The following is a 13622-nucleotide window of genomic DNA, read 5'->3' as shown; positions in this document are numbered from 1 at the left end:
TAAAGAGCAATATGCCATTTGCCTTCTTAATTACCTGCTGCACCTGCATGTTAATTTTTTGTGGTTCACACACAAAAACATCTAGATCCCTTTGTATTCCCGTCATTTGTATTCTCTTCAGTTAGATAATAGACAGTCTTTTGATTCCACCCACCAAGTGCATGACCTCACACTTCCCAAAACTGAACTCTATTTGCCAAGTTTTTGCCCACTCACTCAATCTATCTATATCCTGACACTCTGGCCTCTCCACCAAGTCATGAATGTATATAGTAAACAATTGCAGGCCAAGAACATCATTGGGGTGCTCCATTTTCTGAACAATTTATTCTGACTCTCTGTCTTCTATGTGATAACCAGTCTTCAATCCACGTTAACACACTTTCCCTAATACCATGAGCTCTTATGCACAAGCCTTTTATATTACTCCTTAATGAGTGCCTTCTGGAAATCTAAATACATTATATTTACTCTATTGACTCTGCTTGTTGTATCCTTGAAGAACTCTTGCAAATTTATCAAACATGATTTTCTTTTCACAAACCCACGTTGAGTTGGTTTGATTGCATTAAACTTCTCTAAAGGACTAGTTATTTATTCCTTGAGTAAACACTCCAGAATCTTCCCAACAAAAGATAATAAGCTAACTGGCCTATAGTTTCCTGCTTTCTGTCTCCCTCCCTTCTTGAACAAGAGAGTCACATTTGCAGTTTTCCAATCAGCTATTATCCTCCTGGAATTCAGCAAGTTTTGAGAAACTTCAGCCAATGGTTCCACCATCTCTGCAGCCATTTCCTCTGAAACCCATGGATGCAGGCCATTTAGTCCTGGCAATCTGCCTGCATTAATTTTTCCAATACTTTGTCCCTTGTGATAGGGGTTGCTACCAGTTCTAAATTAAAATTGAAACTAGCCCATCTGCTATCTTTGGGACATTTGCAATGTCCTCCACAGTATTAGTTTAAATTATCTGCCATTTCCTTATTTCCCCACCTCACCCTCTAGTTACTTTAACTACCTCTTCCTTATTACATATCCATAGAAGTCCTTGCTGTTTCTTTTGATATTACATACCAGTTTACTCTCATAACAAATTTTTGCCCTCCCTATCAGCTAAAAGTCTCCCAATTTTCTAGTCTACTAGTAGCTTTTGTCACCTTGTGTGCTCCAGGCTTTGATCTACTATTTTCCTGGACCTCCGTCATTAACCACAGCTCATCATTCTTACCTGGTCCCTCTTTCTAATTGGGATATAGTTCTGCTCAGTGTTATGAAATAGCTGCTTATGTATCTGCCAGTGTTCATCTACTACCCAGTCCACTTCAGACAACTCTTCCTTTATACCTTTAGAATTGCCCTTATTTAAGTTGAGGACACTGGTTTTGGATCTGAAGTGTTCACCCTCAAACTATATCTGGAATTCTATTATGTTATGATCAAGGCTCCCTAGAGGATCCTTAACTTCAAGATCTCCTAATAGTCCTACCTCATTCCACATGACCAAATCTAAAATGGCCTAATCCTAGGTAGGTTCTAGAACATTTTGCTCTACAAACAATCTCTGATGCACTCTACAAATTCCTCTTTCATGGTACCCTTGCCAATTTGAAAACGCAAATCAATATGCAGTCAATGAATAGTTCATGGTAGTTAGCCTTATTTACAGCGAACTGGCTTGAAATTTCTTTTTTTCCATGGGTCAGGCCCCTCTGTGAGGCATGCCTACTTGCTCCATGATCTTTAAGTTGCTTTCAAGATACGAAATAGGAAATAGAAAACAAAAGACTGCTGATGCTGGAATCTAGATGAAAAAGCAAGATGCTGCAGGAACTCAGCTGGCCAGGCAGCATCCGTGGAGAAAAACAGTCAACATTTTGGGTCAGGACTGAAGATAAGAAAGGGGGAAGCCCAAAATAAAGGGGAGAAAAGCAGAGCAGTAATAGGCGGACAAAAGAGGGGAGGCACGGTAGGCAAAAGGTGGTGATAGGTGGATGCAAGTAAGAGATAGTGATAGGCAGATGCCGGGGAGGAGGGGAGAGCAGATTCACCAAGGCAGGGTTTATTTTAAGTAAACAAATCACCCCCCTCCCCCCACACCATGCCTCCTCTTCCTTTTCCTAGCTGCTCTCTCCTTTTTCTCCTTGGATAGTTTTTTTCCTGAAGAAGGGTCCTGACGTGAAACATTGATTGTCTGTTTTTCTCGACAGATGCTGCCTGGAGTTCCTCCAGCATCTTGTTTTATTCATGAAATAGGAAATAGTGCAAATACTTAGCAGTTCACAGAGAGACCCAGAGTTAACAATTCAAGTCAGTGATGTTTCATTAGAACTGGGAATAGTTAGACATAAATAGATTTTAGGATGCAGAGAAAGGTGAGAAAGAAGGACAGAACAAAAGGAAAGATTTGTGTTTGGGCCTTATAGAGGTGAGATTACATAACAAAATGGGTGATAATGGCAGATAACAAAAATCTAGAAGAGGTGTAAGTGTAGAATAATTAACTGAGAACCAAGGAAATACAGAACTGATGCCAGATATGCCTGCAGATGACTATCTCCCACTCTTTCGCAAAATGTTGTATGAAAGTTATCTCACTGGACAAAATGATCCAAGAGTGAACAAAGCCCAAAGTTGACGTTCCAATACACTGTGATTCTCATCAATTAACTTTTACATTGTTCAGGTTTTTGTTAGGAACTAGCAGCCATAATCAGGGGTTATGGTGTAGTAGCCATTTAATACAAGAAGCAGCCTTCAAACTGTCTTTATATGTAACCTACAAGGACAGCTGCACAAACAAATAGCAAAGATTGTGAAGAGAGCAGGCTACCGGCTCACAGCAAGAGGCTACTTAAGATAAAGGTTTGAAACTGTCACGACCATGAGATATTCTCATATGCAATGGCCAAATGTACACACAATAGGGCTGTGTAAACTGGTTTACATCAAACCAGGCATCAACATCATGAGCTAAGATATTTTGCACCATTGTGACCGAGATCAAGGAAGGTTCCAGACTGGCTATTTTGCCACATAGTACATAAAACATGGTCATAGGCATCGTCGTTTCATTGGGGTGTTTTTGTATCCAGAGAGGCGCCCTCGCAATACTGCGATAAACAAAGAATACATTGAGTACCTAGGTTTTTTAAACTCAGAAGTTTTACAATATCAATGTGGATTACCTAATCCCAACAAAATGGAATCATTTGTCCACACCCAAATATTAAAGTAAACTCAGCAATTGTAATTATTGAAATTGTATTTAATCACCTGCTGCTATCTTTGTGCCTAAAGAGAATAAAAACTCAATGTACTTTGAGTTAGGAGAGATTCTGTCACCAGGTCTCCCTGTATGTCTGCTTGTGTTGAATAAAGACTTGTTATATCTACAGGTCCAGTCTCTGCGTTACTCATTCAGTCACAATAGTAATAATAGATTACAATAAAGACATACCTATCCCAAGGTGTTTGCATATCAATGCTTGTGCCAGGATCATCTGCCCACACCGTAGCATACACCCCCAGCCAGCATCAGAAGAGGGACCAGTCCCCCCTGTGTAAACAGAAGTGGAGAATTTGCTATACACCTTCAGCACATGTGAATATTTTACCTTTTCAGACAATTGCTAACATATAAATTGACCACATGATTGTGTAATTTTCCTCAAGTGTTGTTTGAATTTCATATATTTTTACATTTCTGTTTTCCTTTTATTCACTTGTGGAGAAAAATCATAGTAATACATAAATATTCAACTAAAACTCAGACAACAAGGTACAGATTTGATAGTGGTGCACAAAATATTGATGGCTTCATATAGAGAAGTGAGAAACTGCTACCACTAGACGAGGGATCAATGTAGGAGCAGTGCAGGATATTTGGCTGCTCTGAAGACGAGACTGCAGATGCTGGAATCTGGAACAATAAACAGAATGCTGGAAGAACTCAGCAGGTTAAGCAGCATCTGTGGGGGCAAAAAGTGTAAGTCAACATTCTGCATCAGGACGGGGAGGGAAGAGGAAAGAGTGCCAGTTTGTATCAGTACAAAGGTGGGTGGGATAGAGGCTGGTAGGTGATAGGTGGAACCAGATAGGGAGGGGATGATGGGCAGATGATATTGGAGAGGAAGGGATAGGAAAGGTGAACAAAGGGAAAAGAAAACTAGGTGGACAGGTGGGTCTGTGTGGGAGGAGAGCACTGGAAGTGTGGGTTAACTGAAATTGGAAAATTCAGTATTCATACAATTGAGTTGTGAGCTACGTAAACAGAATTTGAGATGCTGTTTTTCCAATGCAACGGAGAATGCCAAGGACAGAAGATTGGAGTGGGGTTGGGGAGCAGAATTAAAATGACATGCAACCAGAAGCTCAAGACCAACTAAAATGACATGCCACCACCAGACAGAGCCCAGATGCTCCGCAAAACCATTGCCTAGTCTACGCTTGGTTTCACCAATGTAGAGGAGGCCATATCATGAGCACTGAATGCAGTAGACCAGGTTGGAAGATATGCAGGTGAACCTCTGACGCACCTGGAAGGACAGTTTAGGTTTCTGGATGGTGGTGAGGGAGGAGGTGAAGGGACAGTTGTTACACATCCTTCGCTTGCAGGGGAAAGTGCCAAAGGATGGGAAGCGGTGGATGGGGAGGGATGAGTGGACCCAGGAGTCCTAAAGAGAGTGCAAAAAGCAGAAAGGGGGTGAGAGTGAGAGTGAAGATGTTAGTGCTGGTGGGATTGCATTGGAGCTGGCAGAAATGGTGGAGGATGATGTGTTGGATGCCGAGGCTGGTGGGGTGAAGGCAACTCTTTACTGAATCTTTGCAGATTCCGTCTCTTCTTCAGAACATTTCCCCTCCCCCCATCTTTGCCTCATCAGCAAATTTTGCTCTAATACACAAAGGACATTTATGCAATTAACAAGAAATCCAGGGTGTAGTAAGGAAAACTGTTTTTTTACATGGTGAGTAGCTATAATCCGGAATGCACTGCCCGAAAGTGTGATGGATGAAGATTCAAGTTTGGTTATCAAAAAACCCATTGCTTAAACACTTGAAGGTAAAAACTGTGCAAGGCTATGAAGGGAAAAGGGACCATCTCGATTCCTCTTCAAGGAGCTTGCACAGACTTGATGAGCCATATGGCTTCCTTCGGACTGTTATAATTTTGTGATTCTATAATTCAACTTCAAATTTTGAATGCTTAGAAGAATATTATTTTTCTATCTTTTCACTAGCATTTATAAAGCATGTCATCATATCCCTTTGAACCTTCAACTTCACACACTATGCAATACCTTGAAGTGCAGTAGTTATTACCACGTGCTGCTTTGTACATAGCAAAGTCACAGATATAATTATCAGATGGATATTTCTTGTTTTTCAAAATCTGTAAGGAGATCTAAATCCACCTGATTCACCAAAAGACACACAGTCCAGCTTCCAGGCAAAGGACTGGTTCTCTGACAGTACAACACCTGCCTGTAGGGGACAGCTCATTCAGATTACCTTCTGTGGTCCTGGTGGGAGTTCCTACTCAGAATTAATGGTGCTCCCTATGGAGCCTATCCTTCTGTATTCAATATTCCAGACTAACATTACTACTTTTGATGGATTGTGGAATAGGACTGTAATTTTTATGGTCAAATTTGGCCTTTCATTATCTTTAATGATGCTGAAGTATCAAATGTATAACAGTCATTGATGATGAATCAACACAACTAACAATAATAATGTCGGAAACTACAATTCCTAATGGGTGCACTATATGGGCACATCAGTGAGGCATCCATTGACCACTTCAGATGCTTGTACTCTGCTGAAAAATTCAATTGTGCTTTGGGTGAAACTGCCATAGTCCAGGTGAGGGGAGAGCATACGGAGGTGGTAACAAATTTGGCTGGCATTTTGTAAACAAAAGATGGGCAGGGGAAAACCAGCATTTGTGATGCTGTGTGGAATCGGGAACAGAAAATCAAGGACCAGCGGGATCACTGGAATATAAAAAATATAGGAGCAGGACACCTGGCCCTTCAAACCTGCCTTGCCATTCAATGTGATCACAGTTCATCTGCCCCAGGCCTCATCTCCTCTTCAGCTCCAGTTTTTCCATAGCCCTCAAGTCCCTGATCTTTCAAAAATCCATCAGCTCCCTCTCTGAATACCCACACTGATCTAGCCTCAACAACTTTCCAGAGTAGAGAACTCCCGGAGATTCACTACCCTCAGCAAGAAGTTAAGCAAGGTTTAAATGGCCACCCCTAAAATTGTAACCACATCTCTGTATTCAAGTCAATTGGGGAGGAAAAGGAAAACAAAAAGTCAGGTCAGGCAGAACCTGGGGAAAGGCAGATCAAGGTCTGTTTTCGTGGGCTTGTGGGGCTGGAGGTGGCCACGGAGAATAAAGGAGGGCAGTTTACTTACCTGTTAGGTATCTTAGAGAAGCTCCGCATGGAAAGACCGTTGTCCCTGGATTGACTCACATCTGGATGTGACTGGGTGAAATCTTTAGAATGTCGTAAAATGGTCCGGAAGGGATCATTATCAGATTTCACTCCAGAAGCCAATGATTTTCATTTGCATAATGCCAAACAAACAGTATTTTGTAACTGACCTTGTGAATATATCCAGCGTTTTCTGTTTTTTATTTGATATCTTCTGCATTAGTTTGAGATTTAGTTCAACGCAGGTACAGAAATCGTATACAATGAATAATCCGGAGGTAATATATTACATATGAGTTCTCCAGATCCCAGGTTCATTTTTGATAAAATGCACTTGCAGAGGACAGAGAGGAAATATCAGAGGACTACTGGGGCAAATCACTGAGCCAAAAAAAATTGTCAATTCTGCAGATTTTGTGGAGCCTGGTGAACTGAATGACTAGATGATGCAGCCCAAATTAGATACATTAGTTTTTAAAGACTATAATGTCACCCAAGGTACTCTAAACAATGTCACGGACAGGCAATGAACTGCCAGGTTTATTTCATTTCCTGCAGGCTAGAGGGTTTCACTTGAAACAGGACTGGCCGATCTCTCCTAGTTTCCAATGAGCAAATATCCATCACACAAATTCTCCAATACTTCAGCACTAATTTGTAACCTCCCTTAAAGCACATTTGAAAAGATGGAATGGAAAAGCGAAATATCAGACATGTAGGTATATGTGCTCTTCTTGATTTAAAGCAGATCATTGTAATATACCAAAGCAGACATGTGTAAGTAACAGACAGACTGTGCTTATGGGTGGCCACACAGGATATGGAATTTACAACACAATAAACAGGCCATTTGGCTTAAATGATCTTGGTCAGAGTTAATGCTCCCTGGATGCTTCCACTTTCCTTAATCTCACCATAACAACATATTCCAAAAGTATTCTTTAGGCATGGGAATACTGGTGGTAAGGAAAAAATAGAGAGCGTGAGACAAAGCTAGCTAGAAATGTGAAAACAGATAACAGGAGTTCCGACAGATATTTTTAAAAGAAAGGTGTTAACAAAGTGACCATCAGTCCTATAAAAAATGAATCTGGAAAATTAATAATAGAAAATATGGTGACAGCAGATGAATTAAACAGGTATTCTACATCAATCTTCATGATAGAGGATACAAATAACATCCCAGAAATAGCTGTAAATCAGGATATGGAAGGGAGGGAGGAACTCAGGAAATTTGCAATTACCATGCCAGTCAGTGATACTGAGCAAATTGGTGGTGCTGTGGATTGAGAAATCCCCAGCCCCTGATGAATTTCATTCAGGATCTAAATAGAAATGCCTTGCGAGATAGTTGGAGACACAAGAGACTGCAGATGCTGGAAATCTGGAACAACACACAAAGACGCTGGAGGAACTCAGTGGGTCAGGCAGTATCTATGGAGGGAAATGGACAGTCAACGTTTCGGGTCAAGACCCTTCATCTGGACTGGGAAGAGGGGAGCTAGCCAGTATAAGAAGGTGGGGGGGGGGGGGGGGGAAGGAGTGGAGCAAGAGCTGGCAGGTGACAGGTGGATTCAGGTGAGGGAGTGAGGCAGATGATAAAAGGGGTGAGAGTGGGAATGATGTCAGACACTGGGAGGGAGTCTATCACCCCCTCATCTGGATCCACTTATCTCCTGCCAGCTCTTGCTCCACTCCTTACCTCCATCTTTTTATACAAGCTATCTCCCCTCTTTCTTTCCAGTCCTGATGAAGGTCTTGACCCAAAACGTTGACTGTCCACTTCCCTCCAAAGATGCTGCCTGGCCCGTTGAGTTCCTCCAGTGCCTTTACGTGTTGTAAGATAGTTAATGTATTGGTTTTAATTTTCCATTTTTCCCTAGATTTGGGGAAGGGTCCATTAGATTAGAGAAAAAGCAGATGCAACTCCTTTATTCAAAAAAGGGAGACAGAAAGAAAATTACATGGCAGTTAGCTTAACATCTGTCATAGGGAAAATGTTAGAAGCTCGATTAGAGAACATGTCTCATGAGGAAAGGTTGAGCGAGCTAGGGCTTTTCTCTTTGGAACGACGGAGGAGGAGAGGCGACTTGATAGAGGTGTATAAGATTATGAGAGGCATAAATAGAGTGGACAACCAGCACCTTTTTCCCAGGGCAGCAATGGCCAATACCAGAGGACATCCGTTTAAGGTGAGTGGAGGAAAATTTGGGGGAGATGTCAGAGGTAGGTTTTTTTTTAAAACACAGAGGGAGGTGGGTGCCTGGAATGTACTGCCGGGGGTGGTGGTAGAGGCTGACACAATAGGGACATTTAAAAGACTCTTAGATAGGTACATGGATGTAAGAAAAATGGACGGTTATGGACTGTGTAGGAGGGAAGGGGTAGATTGATCGTGGAGTAGGTTTATATAGGTTGGTACAACATCATGAGCCAAGGGGCCTGCACTGTGCTATACTGTTCTATGTTCTATTATTGAAGCAGGGTGCCTAAAAAAAAACAAGGTAATCCAACGTGTCAGAATGGTTTTATGAAAGGGAAATCAGGTTTGATCTATTTACTTGAGTTCTTTGAAGAACTAACTTGTGCTGTGGACAAATGGTAGATATACTATACTTAATTTTCCAGAAGGCATTTGGTAAGTTCTGCATCAAAGACTTCAGCAAAAAAATGAAATCTCATGGCATAGCAGCTAACATAGTGAATAGAAGATTGGCTGGCTAACAGGAAATGGAGTGGCATAAATGTTTATTTTCTTCTGGTTGTTAATATGCAATGAGTGGTCTGCCAAAGGAATCAAAGTTGGAGCCTCAACCTTTTACAGTATCTTTATATGTGCAATTTGTTTGAAGGGACAGGAAGTATTGTTGCTAAGTTTCCTGATGACACAAAGATAGGTTGAAAAGTAAGTTGTGAAGAGGATATAAGGAAACCAACTTAATGGGAAAAGATCTGGTAAATGGAATATAATGTAGGGAAATGTAAAATTGTCCATTTTAGCAAGACAGACAAAGACAAAGCATATTATCTTAACGGTGAGTGATTACTGAACTCTGAGATTCAGAGCAATCTGGCTTACTGCATGATTTGTAAAAGGCTAGTATGCAAGTAATTAAAGATAACAGAATCTTATTGTTTATTGGAAGGGAGGGAGTTTATGCTTCACACAGGGAGTTTATGCTTCAGTTACATGGTGTATTGGTGAAGCTACAAGGCGTATGGCAAGTCCCACCCATTAGACTGGGTAGCAAAATGGACACGCATGGATAAAAAATTGTCTTATGGACAGGAACAGGAAGCCGTGGTTAATGCTGGAGAACCGGAGAAGGACAAACTGGTGTTCACCAGAGGTCAACGCTAGGTTCACTGCTTTTCTTGACATGTATAAATGACTTGCAAATAGGTACTTAGGGTAGAATTTCAAAACTGCAGATGACATTCGACTTTGAGCTATGATAAGCAGTGAGGAGAACAGTAATGGGCTAAAAAAAACTGCTGAGAGAATGAGAAGCCTACCAGCAGATGAAATTTAATACCAGCAAATGTTAAGTGATACACTTTGGGAGGAAGAACAAGGAAAGACAATGTAAACAAAATGTCCTAACTCCAAGGGGCGGGGAAGAACAGAAGGGCCTGGGTGTGTATACATGTACAAATCTTGGAAAGAGGCAAGTCATATGAAGAAGCAGTAAGTAAAGCATATGGGATCTTGGGCTTTATAAACAGAGATGTAGAATACAAAAATCAAAAAATTACAGTTGCTAGAAATCAAAAATAAAAAGTACTGAAGATACTCATAGGTTAGGCAGCTTCTGCAGAGAGAAAAACAGAATTCTGTTGATAGGTCACCAACCTGAAATACCATTGCTGCCTGACCAGTTGAGTCCCTCCAGCACTTTGTGTTTTTATTGTAGCACAGAGGACAAAAGCAGAGAGTTTATGTTGAACCTTTACAAAACAATGATTAGGCAATGTGCAATGAGTATTGTGTCCTATTCTTGTCACCACACTTTAGTAAGGATGTGTAAGCGGTTAACACCGGCACTGTAGTGTAGCGGTTAGTGTAACGCTATTACAGCACCAGCAACCCGGGTTCAATTCCCGCCACTGTCTGTAAGGAGTTTGTACGTTCTCCCCGTGTGTCTGCGTGGGTTTCCTCCGGGTGCTCCGGTTTCCTCCTACATTCCAAAGACGTATGGGTTAGGAGCTGTGGGCATGCTATGTTGGCGCTGGAGGAGTGGTGACACTTGCAGGCTGCCCCCAGCACATTTTCAGTAACGCAAAAAGACGCATTTCACTGTGTGTTTCGATGTACATGTGACTAATAAATAAATATCTTATCTTATCTTAAGTCCTACATAGAGTGCCGAAGTCTTGCTAGAATGGTCTGGAAATGAAAGATTTCATCTACAGTTGGAGAAGTTAGGGTGGTCTTTTTTGGAATGGCTGAAATGGGATTTGATAGAGATGTTCCAGATCTTAGATAGCTTAAATGGCTGTTTCCTTTCGTGAAAATAAAAAAAAACTGGAGATGATGGAAATATGAAATAAAAATCAGGTCAGAATTAAATTTCTATGGAAAAAGAAACCATTAATGTTTCAGGTCCTTGACCCTTCATCAGAATACCATGAGATATTGTTCCTCGAGCTTGTCTTGAGCCTTGTTGTATCATTCAGGAGGCCACAAACAGAAAGATCAGCGTCTATCTATTCCCCACCTCCTTCCTTTTAGTCCATGGTCCACTACTCTCTCCTACCGGATTCCTTCTTCTTCAGCTCTTTGCCTCTTCTACCTATCACCTCTCAACTTCTTACTTCTCCCTCCCCCCCCTTCCTTTCCCCCCTCTCATCTGGACTCACCTATCACCTGCCTGCATGTACTCCTCCTCCACCTCCCCTTCCCCCTCCCCCGATCTTCTTATTCTGGCTTCTGCCCTCTTCCTTTCCGGTCCTGACGAAGGGTCTCGACCCAAACTGTTGGCTGTTTATTTCTCTCCATGGATGCTGCCTGCCCTGCTAAGTTCCTCCAGCACCTTATGTGTGTTGCTCCAGATTCCAGCATCTGCAGAATCTCTTGTGTACCCCTTCTACTTGGTGTTTCAATGTCAAATCACAAACTGCATTTACCCATTGAGTTAAAAGAACTACCGGGTAACTGGACTGATTACAATCACAATACTTACCAATTGGGGAGAATTTCTTCCTATATGTAAACCATAACCTTGACTTGACATCTGACAGGAGTTCAGATCTTTCTACAAGAAGAAATATAAACAATAGACACTGAGAATCAAGCAATACATTTCTCTGCTCACAATGTTACAGAAGTACTGTAAAATTACATTGCATATGATCAACTGAAGTTACACATTAGTGTACTAAGGAATATAAGCAGACTACCTTTAAGCAAATTGGGCCTATATTCTCTAGAATTAGAGGAATGAGAGGTGATCTCATGGAAGCATACAAAATTCTTGCGGGGCTTGGCAGGGTAGATGCAGGGTTGATTTTTCCCCGGGCTGGGGTCTAGTACTAAAGGACACAGTCTCCAGGTAAGTTATTCAAGACAGAATATCTTTTATCAAGAGATTGATAGATTTTTGGATTTTAAGAGAATCAGGAGCTATCATGTTGGGACAAGAAAGTGGAACTGAAGTAAAAGATCACCTATGGTTTTATTGCAGGTGCATGGGAATCAAGCAGCCTCCTCATGTTTCTGTTTCTAACGTTTTTATACACTTGCATTCTTATTGCACATCACAGAATCACTACAACTTTCATCTTTGTTCCACCACTGATCCACGTACACCTCCACACTCAGTTTCATCAAAACAGTCATCAGCTTGAAATGTTAACTCTGTTTCTCCCTCCACAGATGTTTCCCGACTTGGTGAACATTTGCAGCTTTCTCTATATTTATTTCAGATTTCAAAAACTGGAACCAGCTGAGTGTCTTGAGAGGGCTACAATGTATTTACTTTAACCAACCTACCTGTTTTTAAGTGATATTGTTTTCCCAGAATCCACGTAGGCTCTTCAGTGTCTGGGAAGTCCTCAAGTAGCTCAGAAAAGCCAGGAATTTGGTTCTCACACTTAGCCAAAACTGTAGTGATAGAAAACAGATGGCCCAGTAAAGAATAGCTATTCTTCACAAACAAAATGCACTTCTGACAAACCATTCAAAACCACCAACAACATTGTTACCCAGCAAATCAGGAAATTCAGAAAATATCTGACATCAGTGAAGTGACAATGGTGCCATTCAATTGTCATTAAGCCATGGTTCACCAATATGCTTCAGGAAAGGAAACCTGCCATTCTTACTCTACCTATACATGACATTTCTTTAAACTGTCCTCTGAAGTAGCCTAGCAAGCTTCTCAGCTGCATCAAACCTTTGACAGCATGATGAGAAGATAGCTACAATGGTTTTCTTAAGGAAACAGGGATAGGCAATAAATATCAGCATTGCCAACAGTACTAAATCCCAGGAGTGAGTATTTTAAACAAACTCTGCTCTGGTGAACTTAATAAACCATGCTCGAGATTTTTTTTACTCTTTTGTTAGTTGTCTGATTTTCTGACTAGAAAAATATGTTTCTCTTGCCTCAGTGGCAGATTCTAGTGAAGGTCTGAAAGAGTATACTGACAGGTGCTATCTTGGACTAAATATTTAACTTTCGATTAAATATTTCAGGTTGTAATAAATGTGGCTCTATTTTCAGGGAAGTCTATACAATAACTGCTATGACACTAGTAGTAGGATTACTATTACCAAATCCTACCTTCTCCACAATCAGGGTCCACACCCATGTGATTTCCTGTGTCAATCATTGACAGAAATTATGGGTCCAGACTAAGGCTGTTTTTGTTCCCTTTCAACAAAGATAATCTGTGGCACCGTCCTACTGAGATCAGAGAGTTCATCAAAGAGCAAAGATTGAACATGGGAGCCTCTTTCTCCACAAAGCTCACTTCATTTACTCCCTAATTCATTTAGGGGAAGTCATGTGGTCTAATTTGTTCCAATTTTGATTAGCTATTCCCACCGACGAGTTCCTTAAAACCCACTTATTTACTTTGTAAGTAGAAAAATAAATATAATACCAAAACTTCTCTCTCTGCTATGGTGTCAAGGAGCATCTCACTATTCAATGCTGCTGCAACACATTGCAAATA

The 13622-nt window shown here is 41.1% G+C and overlaps 1 protein-coding gene across 3 annotated transcripts in view; it reads right to left on the bottom strand.

Annotated features, from left to right (window-relative positions):
* atg4a (autophagy related 4A, cysteine peptidase) overlaps positions 1–13622 on the bottom strand; it is a 49614-nt gene that overhangs the window by 35179 nt on the left and 813 nt on the right. For all 3 annotated transcript variants that reach the window (XM_052021658.1, XM_052021659.1, XM_052021660.1), the window contains exons 2-4: positions 12436–12546; positions 11627–11698; positions 3458–3556 (exon numbers count right to left, since the gene is read on the bottom strand). In XM_052021658.1, coding sequence (XP_051877618.1) covers positions 3458–3556; positions 11627–11698; positions 12436–12546 — 282 coding nt within the window. The remainder of the gene's footprint in view (positions 1–3457; positions 3557–11626; positions 11699–12435; positions 12547–13622) is intronic.

Source organism: Pristis pectinata, chromosome 8, assembly GCF_009764475.1.
Source record: "Pristis pectinata isolate sPriPec2 chromosome 8, sPriPec2.1.pri, whole genome shotgun sequence".
NCBI classification, from domain to species: Eukaryota; Metazoa; Chordata; class Chondrichthyes; order Rhinopristiformes; family Pristidae; genus Pristis; species Pristis pectinata.
The sequence above is the reverse complement of the archived record's forward strand: the minus strand, read 5'-3'. Positions and strand labels throughout refer to the sequence as shown.